At 27.2% G+C, this 19,149-nt stretch overlaps 2 protein-coding genes across 2 annotated transcripts; both read right to left on the bottom strand.

Moving 5' to 3' along the window:
* Positions 1–4,675: 4,675 nt before the first annotated feature.
* On the bottom strand, positions 4,676–10,564 carry LOC124930040 (iridoid oxidase-like). The gene is made up of 2 exons (XM_047470408.1): positions 9,949–10,564; positions 4,676–4,696 (listed from the first exon to the last, which is right to left on the bottom strand). The coding sequence occupies exons 1-2, from the start codon at positions 10,483–10,485 to the stop codon at positions 4,676–4,678; spliced, it is 558 nt and encodes a 185-aa protein (XP_047326364.1). The 5' UTR covers positions 10,486–10,564.
* Positions 10,565–10,593: 29 nt separating this feature from the next.
* On the bottom strand, positions 10,594–11,568 carry LOC124930039 (iridoid oxidase-like). The gene has a single exon (XM_047470407.1). It carries the CDS (start codon positions 11,566–11,568, stop codon positions 10,594–10,596), a length of 975 nt encoding a protein of 324 aa, XP_047326363.1.
* Positions 11,569–19,149: the final 7,581 nt, after the last annotated feature.

Here is a 19,149-nt window from a genome sequence, read left to right as displayed (position 1 = left end):
CTGAATCGACAGGGCCTTACAATGTTCCTTTTTGGTCGAGATTCTCCATTCTGTTGTTGACTTGATTCTTCCTGATGTGGACTTCCTGATAACCTTTCACATTTGGCTCCTTCATCGACTGAAGTATCTTGAGCTAAGTCAGGGCTCCCCTTGTCACTATTATTACTACTACAAGAGCTTCCTGTAGACGTGGGAATAAGAAGATCAGTCTGAACAGTTTCTTCAACATCCTTCATATAGTACGAAGAAATTTCGTCGAAAATAACATCTCTCGACACAGTGCATTTGTGGGTTGATGGATCCATACACCGCCACCCTTTCCATCTCTGGTCATAGCCGACAAACACGCATTTGACTGCCTTCGCATCTAATTTGCTCCTTCTCGAGTTTGGAATATGGACATAACAAGTAGATCCAAAAACTCGAAAATGTTTAACATTTGGCTCAAAACCAAAAAGCATCTCGAATGGAGATTTGAACTCATTCGGGCTAAGAGGAACTCGATTGATGACATGAGCAACACAACTCATGCCTTCTGCCCATAACTGCCTCGGTATATTCTTCATATGCAACCAAGACTTACAAGTCTCTGTAAGGTGTCGAATCTTCCTTTCGACTATCCCATTTTGTTGCGGGGTCTTAGGGCAGGAGAGTTCTCTTTTTATGCCATTTTGCCTACAAAACAATTCCAACTCTTTTGAGCAAAATTCCCCACCATTGTCTGTCCGCAATACTCGAATTTTCCTTTCTTGTTCTCCTTCTACCGTCTCCTTGAACTCGAGAAATTTAGAGAACACTTCAGACTTCTCTTTCACAAAGTACACCCAAGTGAACCTGGAGAAATCATCCACAAACAAAAGCATATATTTACTTCCCGAGTATGAGGCAGTTCGAGTTTGTCCCATCAAGTCACTATGAACTCGATCCAAAGGACCCTTAATCTCGATACAGAGTTGTTGAATGGAAGTCGATGAGCTTTCCAATATTGACATCCTTCACACACACTACTCTCCTCAATTCTCAGATCTTCAGGTAGACCTTCGACAAGTTTCTTTCGAGACATAACACTAAGCTTAGTCATATTGACATGCCCAAGTCTTGCATTCCATAGAAAAGAGGTGCTTTTGTCGTTCACCTTTTCTATGTATGAATTTAAAGCTGAAAGGACAAAAAGATCATTTACCCAAGTTCCAGTATGAACCACATCCGCCTTGATTTCTTTCACGTTCCTTAAGAACTTCACATCATGTGGACCGAACAACACCAAATTTCCAGCGTCTACAGCATTTGCAACCGAGAAGAGATTCTTCTGAATTCCTGGAACGTGGTAGACATTCTTCAGAGTAATAGATTCTTCTTTATCGCTTTCAATGACAACGGATCCTTCCTTTTTAACTTCGTGAACCGAGTTATCTGTCGTGACAATGCCACCGCCCCCATTATGAACTCGACTCGACGAGAACACAGAATCATCTCCAGTAACATGATGTCCGCACCCTGAATCGACGATCCACCTTTGATCGATCTCCTGTTTACCATGAGAAGCCTTTGTTTTCTTTTCCTCCGAAGTCGTCACATCGACATGAAAAGCCTTGTCCCAGTCCTCCTCAACACGCTGGTTAGATTTTTCTCTGAAATTTGAACCAGCAAAATTTCCATTCAAATTTACTCGACAGTCTCTCTTGAAGTGTCTAGTCTTGCCGCACCTGAAACACTTAAGGGGCTTTTTAGGAATGTTTGAAGAATCCTGACATGTTTCTTCCTTCTTCGATTTTCCCTTTTTCCAGCTCGATTTCTTCACGAACAACGCGTTGTTCGACTCCTCCTTTATACTCGTTCTAGCCATTTGTGCGGCCAGCGACTCTTGAGATGACAAAAGATTTACAAACTCCTCGAGTGAAGGTTGTTGAGCCCAACCTTGAATCGATGTGATGAATGGGGTATATTCAGGTCGAAGTCCTCGAACAATATGCCTCTTTGTTCGAGCCTCTAAGATTTTCTCATCTGGGTTCAATAAAGAAATTTCTGAGCATATGTTCTTTACCTTAAGAAAGAACTCCGAGACAGATCCGATTTGATTTGCGGCTGCCAACTCGTTTTCAAGCATCTGGAGACGAGCCTCGTTCTTCTTATTGAAAAGACGATCAAGCGTTTCCCAGATCTCACGAGCAGATCCACAACCGATGATGTGCTCAAACAGATTGTGGGAGATTGACCTCTTCAACACAAATTATGCCTTCGCGTTGAGTCTCTTTCGCTTATTCGATGATTCCGCATTTTCAACAACATCCTCAAGAGCTACACCATCATCGTCTACGACGATGTCCCACAAATCTTCCCCAATCAGGTATGATTCCATACAGGTTTTCCATATCCGGTAGTTTGACTGGTTTAACAACTCCAAACCGAGTCCAGCTACACGACCATCACTTTCCATATCGAATAACAACGATATCTTCTTCAACAATATTACCAAAGCTCTGATACCATGTAACGAAGTCACAATCAGGACTTCGATGATCAAACCGTGAAGAAATATATATGAAAGTGAATAGAAAATTTAGAGAATGAAAAACAAAACTGGAATGAGATTTTGTCTATTGAACTTAATTAGAACGAAGAACACGATTACAAAACTTAAATAAAGTAAAACATAACTAAGAGACATGAAGAGTCTCATTTACTAAAGATAAGATCAAGAGGCTTGGACAATCCAAGAGACTCTTGCATAACAAAAAGATTCCTTAATTGTTATTATTATTTTAATTTCTAACACCCTTAAACCTAGTCATTTATTTTTTCAATACTATTTAATTTTTATTTGTTACTTGTTTGTATAAAATCTAGAAAGAATGCTTGAACATTTGAATAATAAAAAAATGAAGAAGTGTGAAAAGAGATTAATAATGTGTTATTATTGAAAATAAGTTAAAAAGTCTACCATATTGTGTATAAATAGTTTCATTCAGAGTTAAAAAAGAAGGATAACATATTTCGTATTATGTATTTTAGATACTCTGAATGAAATGTTTACACATGACAAGACTGACTAATCAAGCCGATCTCCATTACAAACTTATTTATTTTCTTATTAATTAGAGTGCTTCTTAATTAATTATAGATGCATTCTTAGCTAGATTTCACAAAGATATTGAAAATGCATTAACATGATCACATGTCTAAGTGTTTCAATCTTTAGACATATTTATTTTTGTAGAAACAAGGATCCAACGTACATGTTTAGAGATGTCGTTTCTTAGGAATGATTTTCAATATGGGAGATATTGTCAATATGGGAGATATTTAAAACATTGCCATTACCAACTATAACCGAATCATTACCAGAATAGAGCTCATGAGTGTCAAGAGCTGAAAATTGGTTTGTCATATGAGCCGAGGCACCCGAATCAAGATACCAATTAGGGTTTTGATCCGAGACATTGCAAGAGGACGTGAACGCCTGAGCAAGGTGGGCAGCTGATTTGGAGTTGAGAGCATTCAAGTATTTGGAGCACTTTTCAGCGTAGTGCTCCCCACGGCATAATTGGCAACTAAGCGTGCGATGAAACTCACCTCCACCAGAATTGTTACGACTACCAGAATTAAATGAAGCACCAGAACCTGAACCATTGTTACCATTATTAAAGTTTCCTCCTGAGCGAGAAGAGTACTGCTTCTGGGAGGTGCGAGACGATGGTTGAGACGACGACTTAGGGGCAACCGTCTGAAAATTCTGGCGAACAGTTGAGAAAGCATGAGAGGGAAACAAACCCTCCATGGATTTAAGCATCATATCAAATTGTACAGCCTGGTGGAAAAAATCACGTAGAGACGAAACTAGAGAGATGACCATCTTAGTGTCGGCAAAACCTGCAAATTGCATCCCCAACCCGCAGAGAAACTAGTGCCTTTTATTGTTGGCATCAATGGGACGGCCGATGGCCTGCAACTGATCACAAAGATGTTTAAACTTCTTTCCATAGTCTTCAACGGACAGATGTCCTCGGTGAAGTGATAGAAACTCCTCCCGTAGTTGATGAGAACGGGACGCAGAGGCATAGACACTCTCAAGCGCCTCCCACACTTGTTTGGAGGATGTACAATCGATGACCTCCGAGGCCGCGTCGGTAGAGAGAGAGAGGTATATATGACACTGAGGAGGCGTGTATCTTTCAGACGCCACGTCTTGTAAGCCGGGTTTATAGTGGCAACGTCGTTATCTGCCGTGATTGTGGGAGACAGCGCCGGAGTCGTACTGTCGAGGTGGCCCAAAATGTCAAAACACTCGGCCATTTTGTGTTGTTTGGCGGCGCCACATCAAGTATGTGGAGGCTTCAAGTTTAAGTGCCATCATATTTATCATTGTGGTAACAGGGAGAGGATCATTAGTAGAGAATGACATGATGATGACGAAAGTGACCAATGTCACCAAGACAGGGAAAGAGGAGAACAAGATGTAAAGACAAGCGAGGTAGAATTTAGGGTTTAGGAACGAACTCGCTTTAATACCATGACAGAATATGTAAACTTGAGAGAAGATTGAAAAATTACCGTGTGTATTTGGTGAGAGTATATTCACATATATATACACCCGTAGGATATTATATTATCTCTATTACCTAAAATACAATATATTATCTCTATTACCTAAAATACATGATCAAATCAATTAGTATCAAGATATTATCTCTATTACCTAAAATACATGATCAAATCAATTAGTATCAATTCAACTCAATTAGTATTATCTCTATTAGACATGAACGGTATTATCTCTATTAGACATGAACGGTTGATGTATGCAGCTGACTAATTGAAGTCTTTTTCTTTCTTTTTTTGTAAAGTAGGATTAAAGATGAATTATTTCATCAACTATATACTTTCATCTCAATCAGCATGCATACATAATATGATAAGTATCTACATATGGCGGGTTTTTTTTATAATGGAATATTGAAATTGCATTAGTAGTGTAAAAAACACTTATTTGCATAAATAAGGGTAGTACAAAGAGTTTTAAGGTAGATATCTCTTTTTAGGCAGATCAGATCTTCTGCTACCGAATTGGGTGTTCCCCTGTTGCGGACCAATCAAAACTCAGCATTATTATTATATTAATAAATTAAAATTGGGTTGAAAGAAAGAAAGAGAACCCGGAACCCGTATTTTATTCCGGGTTCAGCAGAAACAGAAATGAGTGAAGCTTCCTTCGCTTCACTCTGTTTTACATGACCATTGAAGAGACAGTCTACACTGTTTTACATAAGGTTGTCCATGTAAAACTGATTGATATATATTCACTCAGGTGAATATAAAATACATTCATGTAAAAGCAGTTTATATGATAGAAGTGAAGCAAACTTCACTTGATATTAAATTTGTAAGATATTTAAATGAATTTACTTTAATTATTTTATATGATTATATATTAAATATATATATATATATATATATAAAAACATGTTCAAATTTTTTTGTAATATATTTAAATAAATTTGTAAAACAAAATATTTTAAAATTTATTTGTAAAATATTTTTAAAAAAATATTTAAATTATTTTATATTTTATATAATTATATATTAAATATATATAAATTTTCATGTAAAACCATTAACACATTTATGTAAAAATATTTATATGTTAATGTAAAAGCATTTATGTCTTCATGTAAGTCTGCAAAGAATAAAAAAATAAGTGCTACCAGGTGAAGATTGCTTCACCTGGGTATTTACAGCTCTCAAATGAGTGAAACAAGCACCACCAGGTGAAGCTTGCTTCACTCAATATTTACAGCACTGATAGAAGTGAAGTAAACTTCACTTGATATTTACATTTGTAAGATATTTAAATTAATTTATTTTATATGATTATATAATAAATATATATATATATATATATATATATAACATGTTCAAAATTTTTTGTAATATATTTAAATAAATTTGTAAAACAAAATATTTTTAAATTTATTTGTAAGATATTTAAAAAAATAATTTAAATTATTTTATATTTTATATAATTATATATTAAATATATATAAATGTTCATGTAAAATCATTAACACATTTATGTAAAAACATTTATATGTTCATGTAAAAGCATTTATACCTTCATGTAAGTCTGCAAAAAAAAAAAAAAAAACTCTACCAGGTGAAGCAAGCACATGGGGATTTACAGTGCTCAAATGAGTGAAACAAGCACTACCAGGTGAAGATTGCTTCACTCAATATTTACAGCGCTGATAGAAGTGAAACAAACTTCACTTGATATTAAATTTGCAAGATATTTAAATAAATTTACTTTAATTATTTTATATGATTATATATTAAATATTTATATATAAAACAACATGTTCAATTTTTTTTTAATATATTTAAATAAATTTGTAAAACATAATATTTTAAAATTTATTTGTAAGATATTTTTAAAAAAATATTTAAATTATTTTATATTTTATATAATTATATATTAAATATATGTAAATGTTCATGTAAAACCACTAACACATTTATGTAAAAACATTTATACGTTCATGTAAAAGCATTTATGCCTTCATGTAAATCTGCAAAAGAATAAAAAAAACAAGCGCTACCAAGTGAAGCTAGCTTCACCTGGGTATTTACAGCGCTCAAATGAGTGAAACAAGCACTACCAGGTGAAGATTGCTTCACTCAATATTTACAGCGTTGATAGAAGTGAAGCAAACTTCACTTGATATTAAATTTGTAAAATATTTAAATTATTTTGTAAAAATATTTAAATGAATTTGTAAAACTAAATATTCAATTTTTTAATATATTTAAATAAATTTGTAAAACAAAATATTTTAAAATTTATTTTTAAGATATTTAGAAAATATATATATTTAAATTATTTTATATTGTATATAATTATATATTAAATATATATAAATGTTCATGTAAAACCACTAACATATTTATGTAAAAACATTTATACGTTCATGTAAAAACATTTACGCCTTCATGTAAATCTGCAAAAAGAATTAAAAAAAAACAAGCGCTATCAGGTGAAGCAAACTTCACCTGGTATCTTGTTTTTATTTTTTTATTCTTTTGAAGACTTATATGAAGACATAAATACTTTTACATGAACATATAAATACTTTTACGTAAATGTGTTAATGGTTTTACATAAACATTTATATATATTTAATATTTAATATATAATTATATACAATATAAAATATTTATATATATATTTTTAAATATCTTAAAAATAAATTTTAAAATATTTTGTTTTACAAATTTATTTAAATATATTAAAAAAATTTTGAACATGTTGTTATATATATATATATATATATATATATATATATTTAATATATAATCATATAAAATAATTAAAATAAATTAATTTAAATATCTTACAAATGTTAATATCAAGTGAAGTTTGCTTCACTTCTATCAACGCTGTAAATATTGAGTGAAGCAAGCTTCACCTGGTAGTGCTTGTTTCACTCATTTGAGCGCTGTAAATACCCAGGTGAAGCTAGCTTCACCTGGTAGCGCTTGTTTTTTTATTCTTTTGCAGATTTACATGAAGGCATAAATGCTTTTACATGAACGTATAAATGTTTTTACATAAATGTGTTAGTGGGTTTACATGAACATTTACATATATTTAATATATAATTATATAAAATATAAAATAATTTAAATATTTTTTTAAAAATATCTTACAAATAAATTTTAAAATATTTTTTTTTACAAATTTATTTAAATATATTACAAAAAAATTTGAACATGTTGTTTTATATATAAATATTTAATATATAATCATATAAAATAATTAAAGTAAATCTATTTAAATATCTTGCAAATTTAATATCAAGTGAAGTTTGTTTCACTTCTATCAGCGCTGTAAATATTGAGTGAAGCAATCTTCACCTGGTAGTGTTTGTTTCACTTATTTAAGCACTGTAAATCCCCAGGTGAAGCAAGCTTCACCTGGTAGTGCTTATTTTTTTTTGTTTTTTTGCAGACTTACATGAAGGTATAAATGCTTTTACATGAACATATAAATGTTTTTACATAAATGTGTTAATGATTTTACATGAACATTTATATATATTTAATATATAATTATATAAAATATAAAATCATTTAAATAATTTATTTAAATATCTTACAAATAAATTTTAAAATATTTTGTTTTACAAATTTATTTAAATATATTACAAAAAATTTTGAACATGTTGTTTTATATATAAATATTTAATATATAATCATATAAAATAATTAAAGTATATTTATTTAAATATCTTGCAAATTTAATATCAAGTGAAGTTTATTTCACTTCTATCAGCGCGCTGTAAATATTGAGTGAAGCAATCTTAACCTGGTAGTGCTTGTTTCATTCATTTGAGCACTGTAAATCCCCAGGTCAAGCAAGCTTCACCTAGTAGTGCTTGTTTTTTTTTTGTTTTTTTGTAGACTTACATGAAGGTATAAATGTTTTTACATGAACATATAAATGCTTTTACATAAATGTGTTAATGATTTTACATGAACATTTATATATATTTAATATATAATTATATAAAATATAAAATAATTTAAATAATTTTTTTAAATATCTTACAAATAAATTTAAAAATATTTTGTTTTACAAATTTATTTAAATATATTACAAAAATTTTTGAACATGTTATATATAAGTGAAATTTATTTCACTTCTATCAGTGCTGTAAATATTGAGTGAAGCAATCTTCACCTGGTGGTGCTTGTTTCACTCATTTGAGCGATGTAAATACCTAGGTGAAGCAAGCTTCACCTGGTAGCGCTTGTTTTTTTATTCTATTGCAGACTTACATGAAGACATAAATGTTTTTACATGAACATATAAATATTTTTACATAAATGTGTTAATGGTTTTACATGAACATTTATATATATTTAATATATAATTATATAAAATATAAAATAATTTAAATAATTTTTTTTAAATATCTTAAAAATAAATTTTAAAATATTTTGTTTTACAAATTTATTTAAATATATTACAAATTTTTTTGAATATATTGTTATATATATATATATATTTAATATATAATCATATAAAATAATTAAAATAAACTAATTTAAATATCTTACAAATGTAAATATCAAGTGAAGTTTGCTTCACTTCTATCAGCGCTGTAAATATTGAGTGAAGCAAACTTCACTTGGTAGTGCTTGTTTCACTCATTTGAGCGCTGATAATACCTAGCTTCACCTGGTAGCGCTTATTTTTTTTTTTATATTTTTTCAGACTTAAATGAAGGCATAAATGATTTTACATTAACGTATAAATGTTTTTACATAAATGTGTTAGTAGTTTTACATGAACATTTACATATATTTAATATATAATTATATAAAATATAAAATAATTTAAATATTTTTTTTTAAAATATTTTACAAATAAATTTTAAAATATTTTGTTTTACAAATTTATTTAAATATATTACAAAAAAATTTGAACATGTTTATATATATATATATATATATATATATATATATATATATATATATATATATATATTTAATATATAATCATATAAAATAATTGAAGTAAATTCATTTAAATATCTTACAAATTTAATATCAAGTGAAGTTTGCTTCACTTCTATCATATAAACTGTTTTTACATGAATGTATTTTATATTCACCTGAGTGAATATATATCAATCAATTTTATATGGACAACCTTATGTAAAACAGTGTAAACTGTCTCTTCAATGGTCATGTAAAACAGAGTGAAGCGAAAGAAGCTTCACTCATTTTTGTTTCTACTGAACCCGGAATAAAATACGGGTTCCGGGTTCTCTTTCTTTCCTTTCAACCAATTTTAATTTATTAATATAATAATAATGCTGAGTTTTGATTGGTCCGCAACAGGGGAACACCCAATTCGGTAGCAGAAGATCTGATCTGCTTTTTAGGTACCATTTTTAAGGGGACCAATTTTTTTAGGGTTATCCCCATCTTTTCGGTCATGTCAATCATCTTAGGAGTTGTCGAATCATCTACTTCCCAGTGGAATGTGTTGATAAGAGTTGCAGTAGTCAGATGAAGCATTCGTTGTCCCAAAACATAACCCATACATATCCTTCTACCTGCCCCAAAAGGGATCAACCCGAAATTTTGACCCGTGGTCTCTATATTCTTGTTGAGGAACCTCTCAGGTTTGAAATCCAAGGGGTCGTCCCACACTTCAGGATCTCTCCCTATTGCATATGCATTTATTAAGACTTGAGTGTCTTTGGGTATAAAGTATCCATTGTAGATTGTATCCTCGGTTGAATTCCTAGGGAGTAGCAGGGGAATGGGAGGGTGCAATCTTAACGACTCTTTCGCTGACGCTTGTAGATACAAGAGTTTATTGATATCGCTTTCTTCTACCTTTCTTTCCCTTCCGACTATTCTCTCGAGTTCCTCCTCAACCTTTCTCATGCAATTGGGGTTGTTTAGTAGATCCGACATTAACCACTCAAGCGAAGTGTTCGTGGTCTCCGTGCCTGCAAAAAATATTTCCTATAAAGGTAGATTAGTTGAGATTGGTAATGAAGATTTTATGTTTGGAACTATTTGCTAGCTTACCGTTAAAATTATATTGAGGTTTTCCTCGGAAATCCTACCAAGACTATCTCTTTTGTCACCTTCAAACTCCAATAGAACATCAAGGAAATCCTTCTTCTCCTTACCATCTTTCCTCTTGAATCTCTCCTCTCGAACCACCATCCTCTCCTTCACAAAATTCGCTACGATCTCCAAGCATCTTTCCATGTCCTTATTCATTGCCTTCTTTATTCCCAACGGATCTAACATCTTCAACAATGGGAAATAATCCGATAAGTTAGGCTTGCCAGTCCATTCCATGACCTTATTCATTGAATCAAAGAATTCTTTCCATTCCTTGGTTTCCGAATCTATTATGTCCTCGGAGAATATCATATTCCCAACTATATTGAAAGCCACAAGGAAGACAAAATGAGAAATCTCTATCTCCCCGTTCCGCCCACTTGAATGAGATTTCATGGCCGCTTCTTCGATCCAAGTGATCATGTTATCGACACACTTTCTTCGGACGTCAACACTCTCGTTTACTCTCTTTACCGCGTTGAATTCCATGGCACCAATCCGCTTGAATACGCGCATGTATGGGCTGTAGTTTCCAATGGCAATTGACCCATGATTGTAACCGTGGACAGTTAGTGCATCGGGGCATCTACGGTCGGAGAAGGCTAGGTCGTGGCTTTTGAAGAGTTTGGCCGCAGAATCGGCTGAGTTGACTACAAGTGTTCCAACCGATCCTAACTGCAGCCAAATAACAGGCCCGAACTTATCCCGGAGCTTACACAATGTCTGATGTGGCAGTTCTCCGAGGTCAAATATGTTGCCTACCACTGGCCATCCCGGAGGACCTGGTGGCCGGAGTTTACTGGAATGAAGCTCCTCCGCCTGTCTCCTCCTCTGGGTATGGATGAGGATGAGAAGAATGAGAGGTGTCCCTGATAGGATCAGATTTAGCCAAGAGAGAGAAGAAGAACTCCAAGCCCATTCCATTTTTAAGGACTATTGTTCATCCTCTCACTATGTTATATAGAGCATAATAGGGATTTTTTTTAAAATAAATTTTAGTTTGTTTAAAATAATATTGATTTTAAAGAGATGACTAATTTTTAAAAATATGAATAGTGATAAAATAATTTATTTTTTTATAATAGAAGGAGCGATTGAATGAAATAATGTCTATGTCAACTGAATAACTTGTAGGGAGCGCTTGGTTCAAATAAGGGAATTTAAAGAATGAGATTGATAGATGTGTGGAATGAGAATGAGTATGATTGATAGAATTGTAGTGTTTGGTTATAAGTATTAATCATTCTCAATCCCATCCCATTGATAGTGTTTGGATATTTTCATTGGAATATTTTCATTCCATTGATAATTTTTAGATTTATTAGAGAGAAATTATTAATATTATTTTGTAATTAAATTATATTAAAATTTTTATTTTTTTATTATTATATTTTATTTAATTAAATACAAAATATTATTATTTTTATATTATAATTATTTAAAATATATAAAATATTGAAGTGTGTCCTACTTTAATAAAATATAAACATCTAATATTTTATTATATTAATTATATATATTTTTTAAATACATATAAAAAATAGTTGATTCAATTTTTTTTATTTATAAATAAAAATTATAAAATCTTTAAAATATTATATATTAATAATTAATAAAATTAAATATAATATTTTACTTAATAATATATACTATAACTATATATTATAACATTGCACAATATTTTTAATAACATTTTTTATTAAAATATTTTATATAACTTTTTTAATATTTTCTAAATATTTATTTTATATAAAATTGTTATTTTATTTTTAAGTTTTTATATTTTAATTAATTTATTATAATTTTATTATTAATATATAATATATAAATTAATTATATAAAATAATTTTATTATTATTAATTATTATAATTATTTTAAAAATATTATTTTATTTTAAATAATTTCTCAATATTATTTAAATAATTAAAATAATTTATTTCAATAAATAAATTTTAAAAAATTATTATTTTAATTATAAAAGAACGTCTAATATAATTATAAAAAATATATATATAATATTATAATTATGAGAGAGAACGTGGGAGAGTGGACATCATGAGAGAGAAGATGCATTACAAGGGAATGAGATTCATTCCTCCCAATTTAGAGAGGAATGAATGATTCATGAGTATCCGGAAATCAAATCAATGTTCTGGAATGAAACCCATCAACCAAACACTTCATTTTATTTCTTTTCCCATTCCAGACTACAAAAACCAAGTAATCACTTTCAACATTTTATATAATCATTTGGTGAGGTGAAAATAATTTCGAGGAGATAAGTTCTTATATTCAAGTCTCTATCAATTATATAGTTTGAATTTATATAAGGTTTTTGGTTCGAGTATGTTAGACGCTGCTACGTCTAATTAAATGGTCTGTTGCCACATTTTATCCACTCTGCTAGCATACAGACAATAAAATGTAGATATTTACCCTAAGATCATGGGTTCAGGCGACCTGCTATGTACTTAATCGTTGTCCCATTATATATATATATATATATATATATATGGCTTAATTGTCCCATTTTATATATATATAACTTAATGTTTCAAAAAATATTATGAAATTTTTTAATTTCTTAAAAAAAAATTATAGAGATTATTTCAATTAAATTATTAATATGGTTTTATATTTAAATATTAGAACAAATAAATAATTAATTTAATAGTTAGAAAAATGTATAGTTTTGTTGACAACTTAATTATTGTTTTCACTTTTTTTTTTCTTTTTTTTTTTCAAACTACTCACAATTTTATTCTTATCTTCAACTCTCTTTAATTCACAAATTATGTAATTTTATAAATAAAAAATATATTTATAATAAAAAATATATTTATAATAAAAATTAAATACATGAAAATAAAAATTGAAAAAATTGCATTAGAAGACAAATCTATGGATAGTACAGGAATAAATCCTTTCAACACGCGTAAATGATTGATTCCATGAGTAAGCATAAATGATTTGACCTTGTTGCCGAGTTCAGTGGAATTTTTTTTTTATAATATATGAATTATTTAAAAAAACTAATTACGATAATTTTAAGTAAATAAATTATTTTAATAAAATTTAATATTAATATATAATAAAAAAATATATTTTTTTTAAATTAAAAAATATTTTAATATTTTAATTAATGAATTAAATGATATTATTAATAAAAAGGGAATAAAATTATATTTGATTAAGTTGAATTTATTTAATAAATTCTAACTAAATAATATTTAAAATAAAAAGAAATCAATTTTAATTGGTAATTATAATTTTTTAATGTGTTATATAAGAGTAAAAATTAAAATTTTACTTTTAAGAATTTACACGACTTAATTTCGGTTTTTATATTTATTATTATTTAATTAAACCTATATTTAATTAGTTTGCTATATGAAATTGATTATTCATTAATTGGACTTAAAAAAGGGTTTGATTGATAAATTAAATATTTAATTAGATGATTATAGAAAAATTAATATGGGTGATGATATTTTATTTAAGAGGAGTGATATATAGACAGAATTTGGTGAAGGAATGACACGTTCTTCTTTGGCGGTTTGGAAAATGTAAAGTGGGAGGAAAGAGAGAAAAAAAAAATATTATTTGATTTTTTCAAGATTATGCCAAGTCATTCCCTCACCAAATTCTCTCACTTAATCATTTCTTTTTATTTAATTTTTAATTATGATAAATTTAATTTAAAATTAAAATATGATTTTATATTTTTATTAATACAAAAAATTATGTAGAAAAGGATATATTTTGAATTTTTCAGTTTAATCATTTTATTTATACACTTATATAGTTAAAAATATATCATCTCAATTATAAAATAAAATATTGAGATTTTATTCTCAAATATATATATTTTTTAAAAAGTGACATTTTATTAATAAAACTTCACTCAAGATCAAAGGTAAAGATATAGTAGGTTAATATAGCCAATAGAATTAAGTTGTCAAAATTTTTACAAAAATAAATCTAAGGATAAAAAGTACAACATCAAAATTTTAAATAAGTAGAAACCAAACCGAATCAAAACATGTTTTTAAGAGTTAAATCAATATTGATTTTAGTTCTCTTAGTTCTAAGATTCATCTATTATTTGTTGCGAGCATCCATCATGAACTTTTTTGTTTTTCATTTTCTTATTTAATTTTTTTTATTTTATCTTGTCGGTACTTCTATCAGATCAACATCTTTCACGATACTACATTGAGAACCAATTATTGTTCTACCCACCTTTCAAACAATTTTTCCCAAATTACCCACCTTTTTCATTCACATTCTCAAACTACCCACATTTCTCTCTCTAAATCATTAATCAACTTTTTAATTACCATCTTCCACATTAAATTCACTAATTACTTTATTTTATAAATACAAATATATATAATTAAAATTAATAATATATATTAAATAAAATATATTACATAAATATTAAAATAATACATATATTTTATTTTTACTTAATTTTATAATTATGATATATATAATTAAAAATAAACATTATAAGTTAAATAATACAAATAAATATTATAAACTAAAACAAAATTATTACCTACACCTTTAATATTATATATTAAAATAAAATATATTATATTATATAAATATTAAAATAATACATATATTACATTAAATATTAAAACAACACATATATTTTATTTCTACTTAATTTTATAAATATAATATATATAATTAAAACTAAACATACTAAATTAAATATTAAAATAAATATTATAAACTAAAATTAAATAAATAACATAAACCTTAAATAAAATAAAATAAACTAAATCTTAAAATAAATTACCTAAATCTTAAAATATTTATAAAAATATTAATTTAAAAAACTTAAAATAAAATAAATTACAATAAATTTTAAAATATACGTGTTATTTTAATATTTATATAATATAATTATTATTTTAATATTTATATAATATATATTTTATTTTATTTTAATAAATAATATAATATTAAAATTTTATATAATTTAATTTATTTTAGTATATAATATTTTATTTTAGTTTATAATATTTATTTGAATTATATTTATAATGTTTAATTTTAATTATATATATTAAAATATATTTTTTTTTATTTATAAAATAAAGTAATTAGTGAATTTAATGTGAAAGAAGTGTAATTAAAAGATTGATTAATGATTTAGAGAGAGAAATGTGAATAGTTTGGGAATGTGAATGAAATGGTGGGTAATTTGGAAAAATTTGTTTAAAAAGTGGGTAAAATAGGGAATGGTTCCTATAATGATTCTGGCCTCGTTCACTCCAAATTTTTTGAAAACATCTCTCCTCAGGACTAATAATCATTCACTCCAAATTGTTTAAAAACATCTCTCATCAGGACTAATAATCATTTTCTACCCATGTGATAATTTATTCATTTTTTTGTACTTAAAAGTACATGGAGAGTTGTCATACTTATCTTCAATTGTGTCCTCATTCATTTGCTCATTTGCTCAATGATAAAAGAGTATGAGGATAGGATCATAGTACCGAATTCCCATTGGATAGAGTATGATAGGACTGACCCAAAAATTTGCATTAGAGTGAACTTAAATTTTGTTTTAAAAAATTATATATTAAAAGACCTTATATTATAATGTTTATATAATTTCAAGTTTATCGAATTTTAAAACATAAAATTCATTTATAATAAAAAAAATATATATAGATAAATTTTGTTCAATATAGAGTATCAAGAATCGACAAAAATATCATACTCTATTTTTTTCTTTGCGAAGTTCCGTCTTCACATTTTCATTACTGAAAATATTTGCTCCGTATTAATAAAAATTGTAGTGTTAAAACTAAGTAAATATTTTATTAAAAAGTTATACTAAAATTATATAAAACATAAAAAAATTAAATAATGTTTACATTAAAAATCAACATAATAAAATCAAATTAATTATAAACATAATAAAATTAACCAATACATAAATTAAGAAAATGAATATTAGAGAATAGAATTAAAAAAAAGAAGAAAATATATATAAGATTCTATCACAATTAAGAATTAGAAAAATAAATATAAAAAATTTAAATACAAAAATACAAAATTAGTAGAATATTAAATTAATAAAATAAAATTTAAAATATTTATCTAAATAAATTAAAAATAAAATGAGAAGATAATCATAGAATATATATATATATATATATATATATATATATATATATATATATTATATATATATATATTATATGTATATTTATTTAAATAAAAGAGGTAGGAATCTAGGATTTTTAACTTTATTATATATATATATATATATATATATTATATGTATATTTATTTAAATAAAAGAGGTAGGAATCTAGGATTTTTAACTTTATTATATATATATATATAAAAAAGTAAGGGGTGGACTTTGTGATCGATTTTTAAAAAAAATATATTTTGCTGACTAGTTTGAAAATTCTGGACACTCCTTAAAAAATTTATTTTGAAAACGTGGGAGGAATTAATTTTAATGTTTGAAAAATTAAAGTTTTAAAAATAATGTTTTGTAGATAACTCCATATCTTACCTTCACTTCCCGTCGAATCTAGGAGAGATTGATCCCGTCGAATTGAGAGTTTTTTAATGGGAAGTATGTCATAGGCGTTTTTTAACTTTTTTTTTCAATATTAATTAACCTAGAGAGTCGCCACCTAATTTTAAAAATTAGGAATTTAAGAGATGTGAGTTCGGCGTTTGGTTACATGGGAAAGAGTTTTTTAGACGCTATGTCCCACAACGCCCCTAAGGTCTCTACTAATTAATTTTGGCATTTCTTTAAAACATTTTTACCCTTTATATTTTAGAAATAAATTAATTATATACTATCCTAGATTACATAAATCACAACTATAATTAAAAAAAATAAAAAATGTCAACAAAAATAAACCTAAACCTAGAATACAGGAAAAAATAATAATAATAAAATAAAATAAAAAACTATATAAAATATAAAATAAACAACAACAAAAAAAACCTGAAGAATGCAGCAAGCATGGATGGAAAAGCGTCAGCAGCAGCATTGGCCATTCTTTAGGGTAGGACGACCTTAAAATTCAAACAACACGACCAAGTAATCCGAGACAAGACAAAAACCCATAATATTTTTGACCAAAACTAATATTAAACAATAATTTATAACAATATAACATAAATATAAGATTTCACCCAAAGGTCACACAAAATATTCAAGATCAATATTTACAATTAAGAACATGCATATTTTGATCACTTCTTTTATATTGTTTTTATTTTTCAAGCAAAACTATTTATAATTGTCTATTTTTTTATATATGTTATTCTATTTACATCAAATAACATTCCTACAAAAATTCACCTAAACGTGATATGTGCAAAGCTAAGAATAAAAAATTACAAATTAAAAAAATGAAAACATACAAGTTTTGGGTCAGTTTCGGTTTTTCAATTTATATACTTGTCAAAACAGTTCAGAAATTTCTAAAATTTTTATATGTTTTCAAAAGTATATTAATTAACATGCATATAAAATTTCAGCCAAAGGGGAGGTGGGAAAGATAGAAAACCAAAAATACAAAGTCAAAGATGTATAGGATACTTATTTTTTAATCATATTTCGTCTATATCTTTGTTTTGATTTTGAACTTTCTATTTTTGTATCCGTGTTACATACATATTTACATGACCATGCACGAAATTAAAGAGACCAAGAAAACAATAAATTAAAATATGCAATGATTTTTATTTAATGAAATAGGCAAGAACTTTGTAAGAAAAAGAAGAAATCAAAAGCTTTACTAGGGTGTTAAGATGGGTATTTATAGGCAAAGCTATGAAACCATAGATGATGTAATACTTGGTCATTTTAATTTTTAATTAAAAATGACCAAGCCTTCATGCTTCTCTTCAATACACGACCGAATTATTCTTCCTTTTGCAACTTCTTCCTTTATTTTAGCAATCTCTTTTCTTTCTTTCTTTGACCTTTGACCTAGATGCTTCTCATGAATGATTATGTAGACACCGTTATCCCCTTTACACACCCCTTCATCTTACAATTTTTTTTTTTTGTTAAAAACACAAATAAACAATTTTATTTTTAATTATTCCTATTTATAAGGAACAATTCTAATTAATTAAATAAATAAAAACTAACTAACTTATTCAAGAAATCAAATCTAACAAACTAATGAAAACAAAATATAACTAACTAAATTTTATAAAAACGTTAATATATATTTTGTAAAATAATTTTTTTAATTTTTATTTTCTATAAATACCAAAGGTAATTAATTAAATAAACCTTGAATATTCTAAGTATAATAACTTCTCTAAGTGTTGTAACATAGAAAATTACTACCTTAACTTTATTAAGAATCCAAAATCAATTATTTTCAAAAACTCAATTGTTCTAAAAATAATCGTCTTTAATATAAATCGTGCAATAAGTCCGTGAATGAATTTGAGAAAATTTTATAGACTCAGATTTATGAAAAGAATAA

The sequence above is a fragment of the Impatiens glandulifera genome, chromosome 3, assembly GCF_907164915.1.
Source record: "Impatiens glandulifera chromosome 3, dImpGla2.1, whole genome shotgun sequence".
Taxonomy (NCBI): Eukaryota; Viridiplantae; Streptophyta; class Magnoliopsida; order Ericales; family Balsaminaceae; genus Impatiens; species Impatiens glandulifera.
This window is presented reverse-complemented; position numbering and strand designations above follow the sequence as displayed.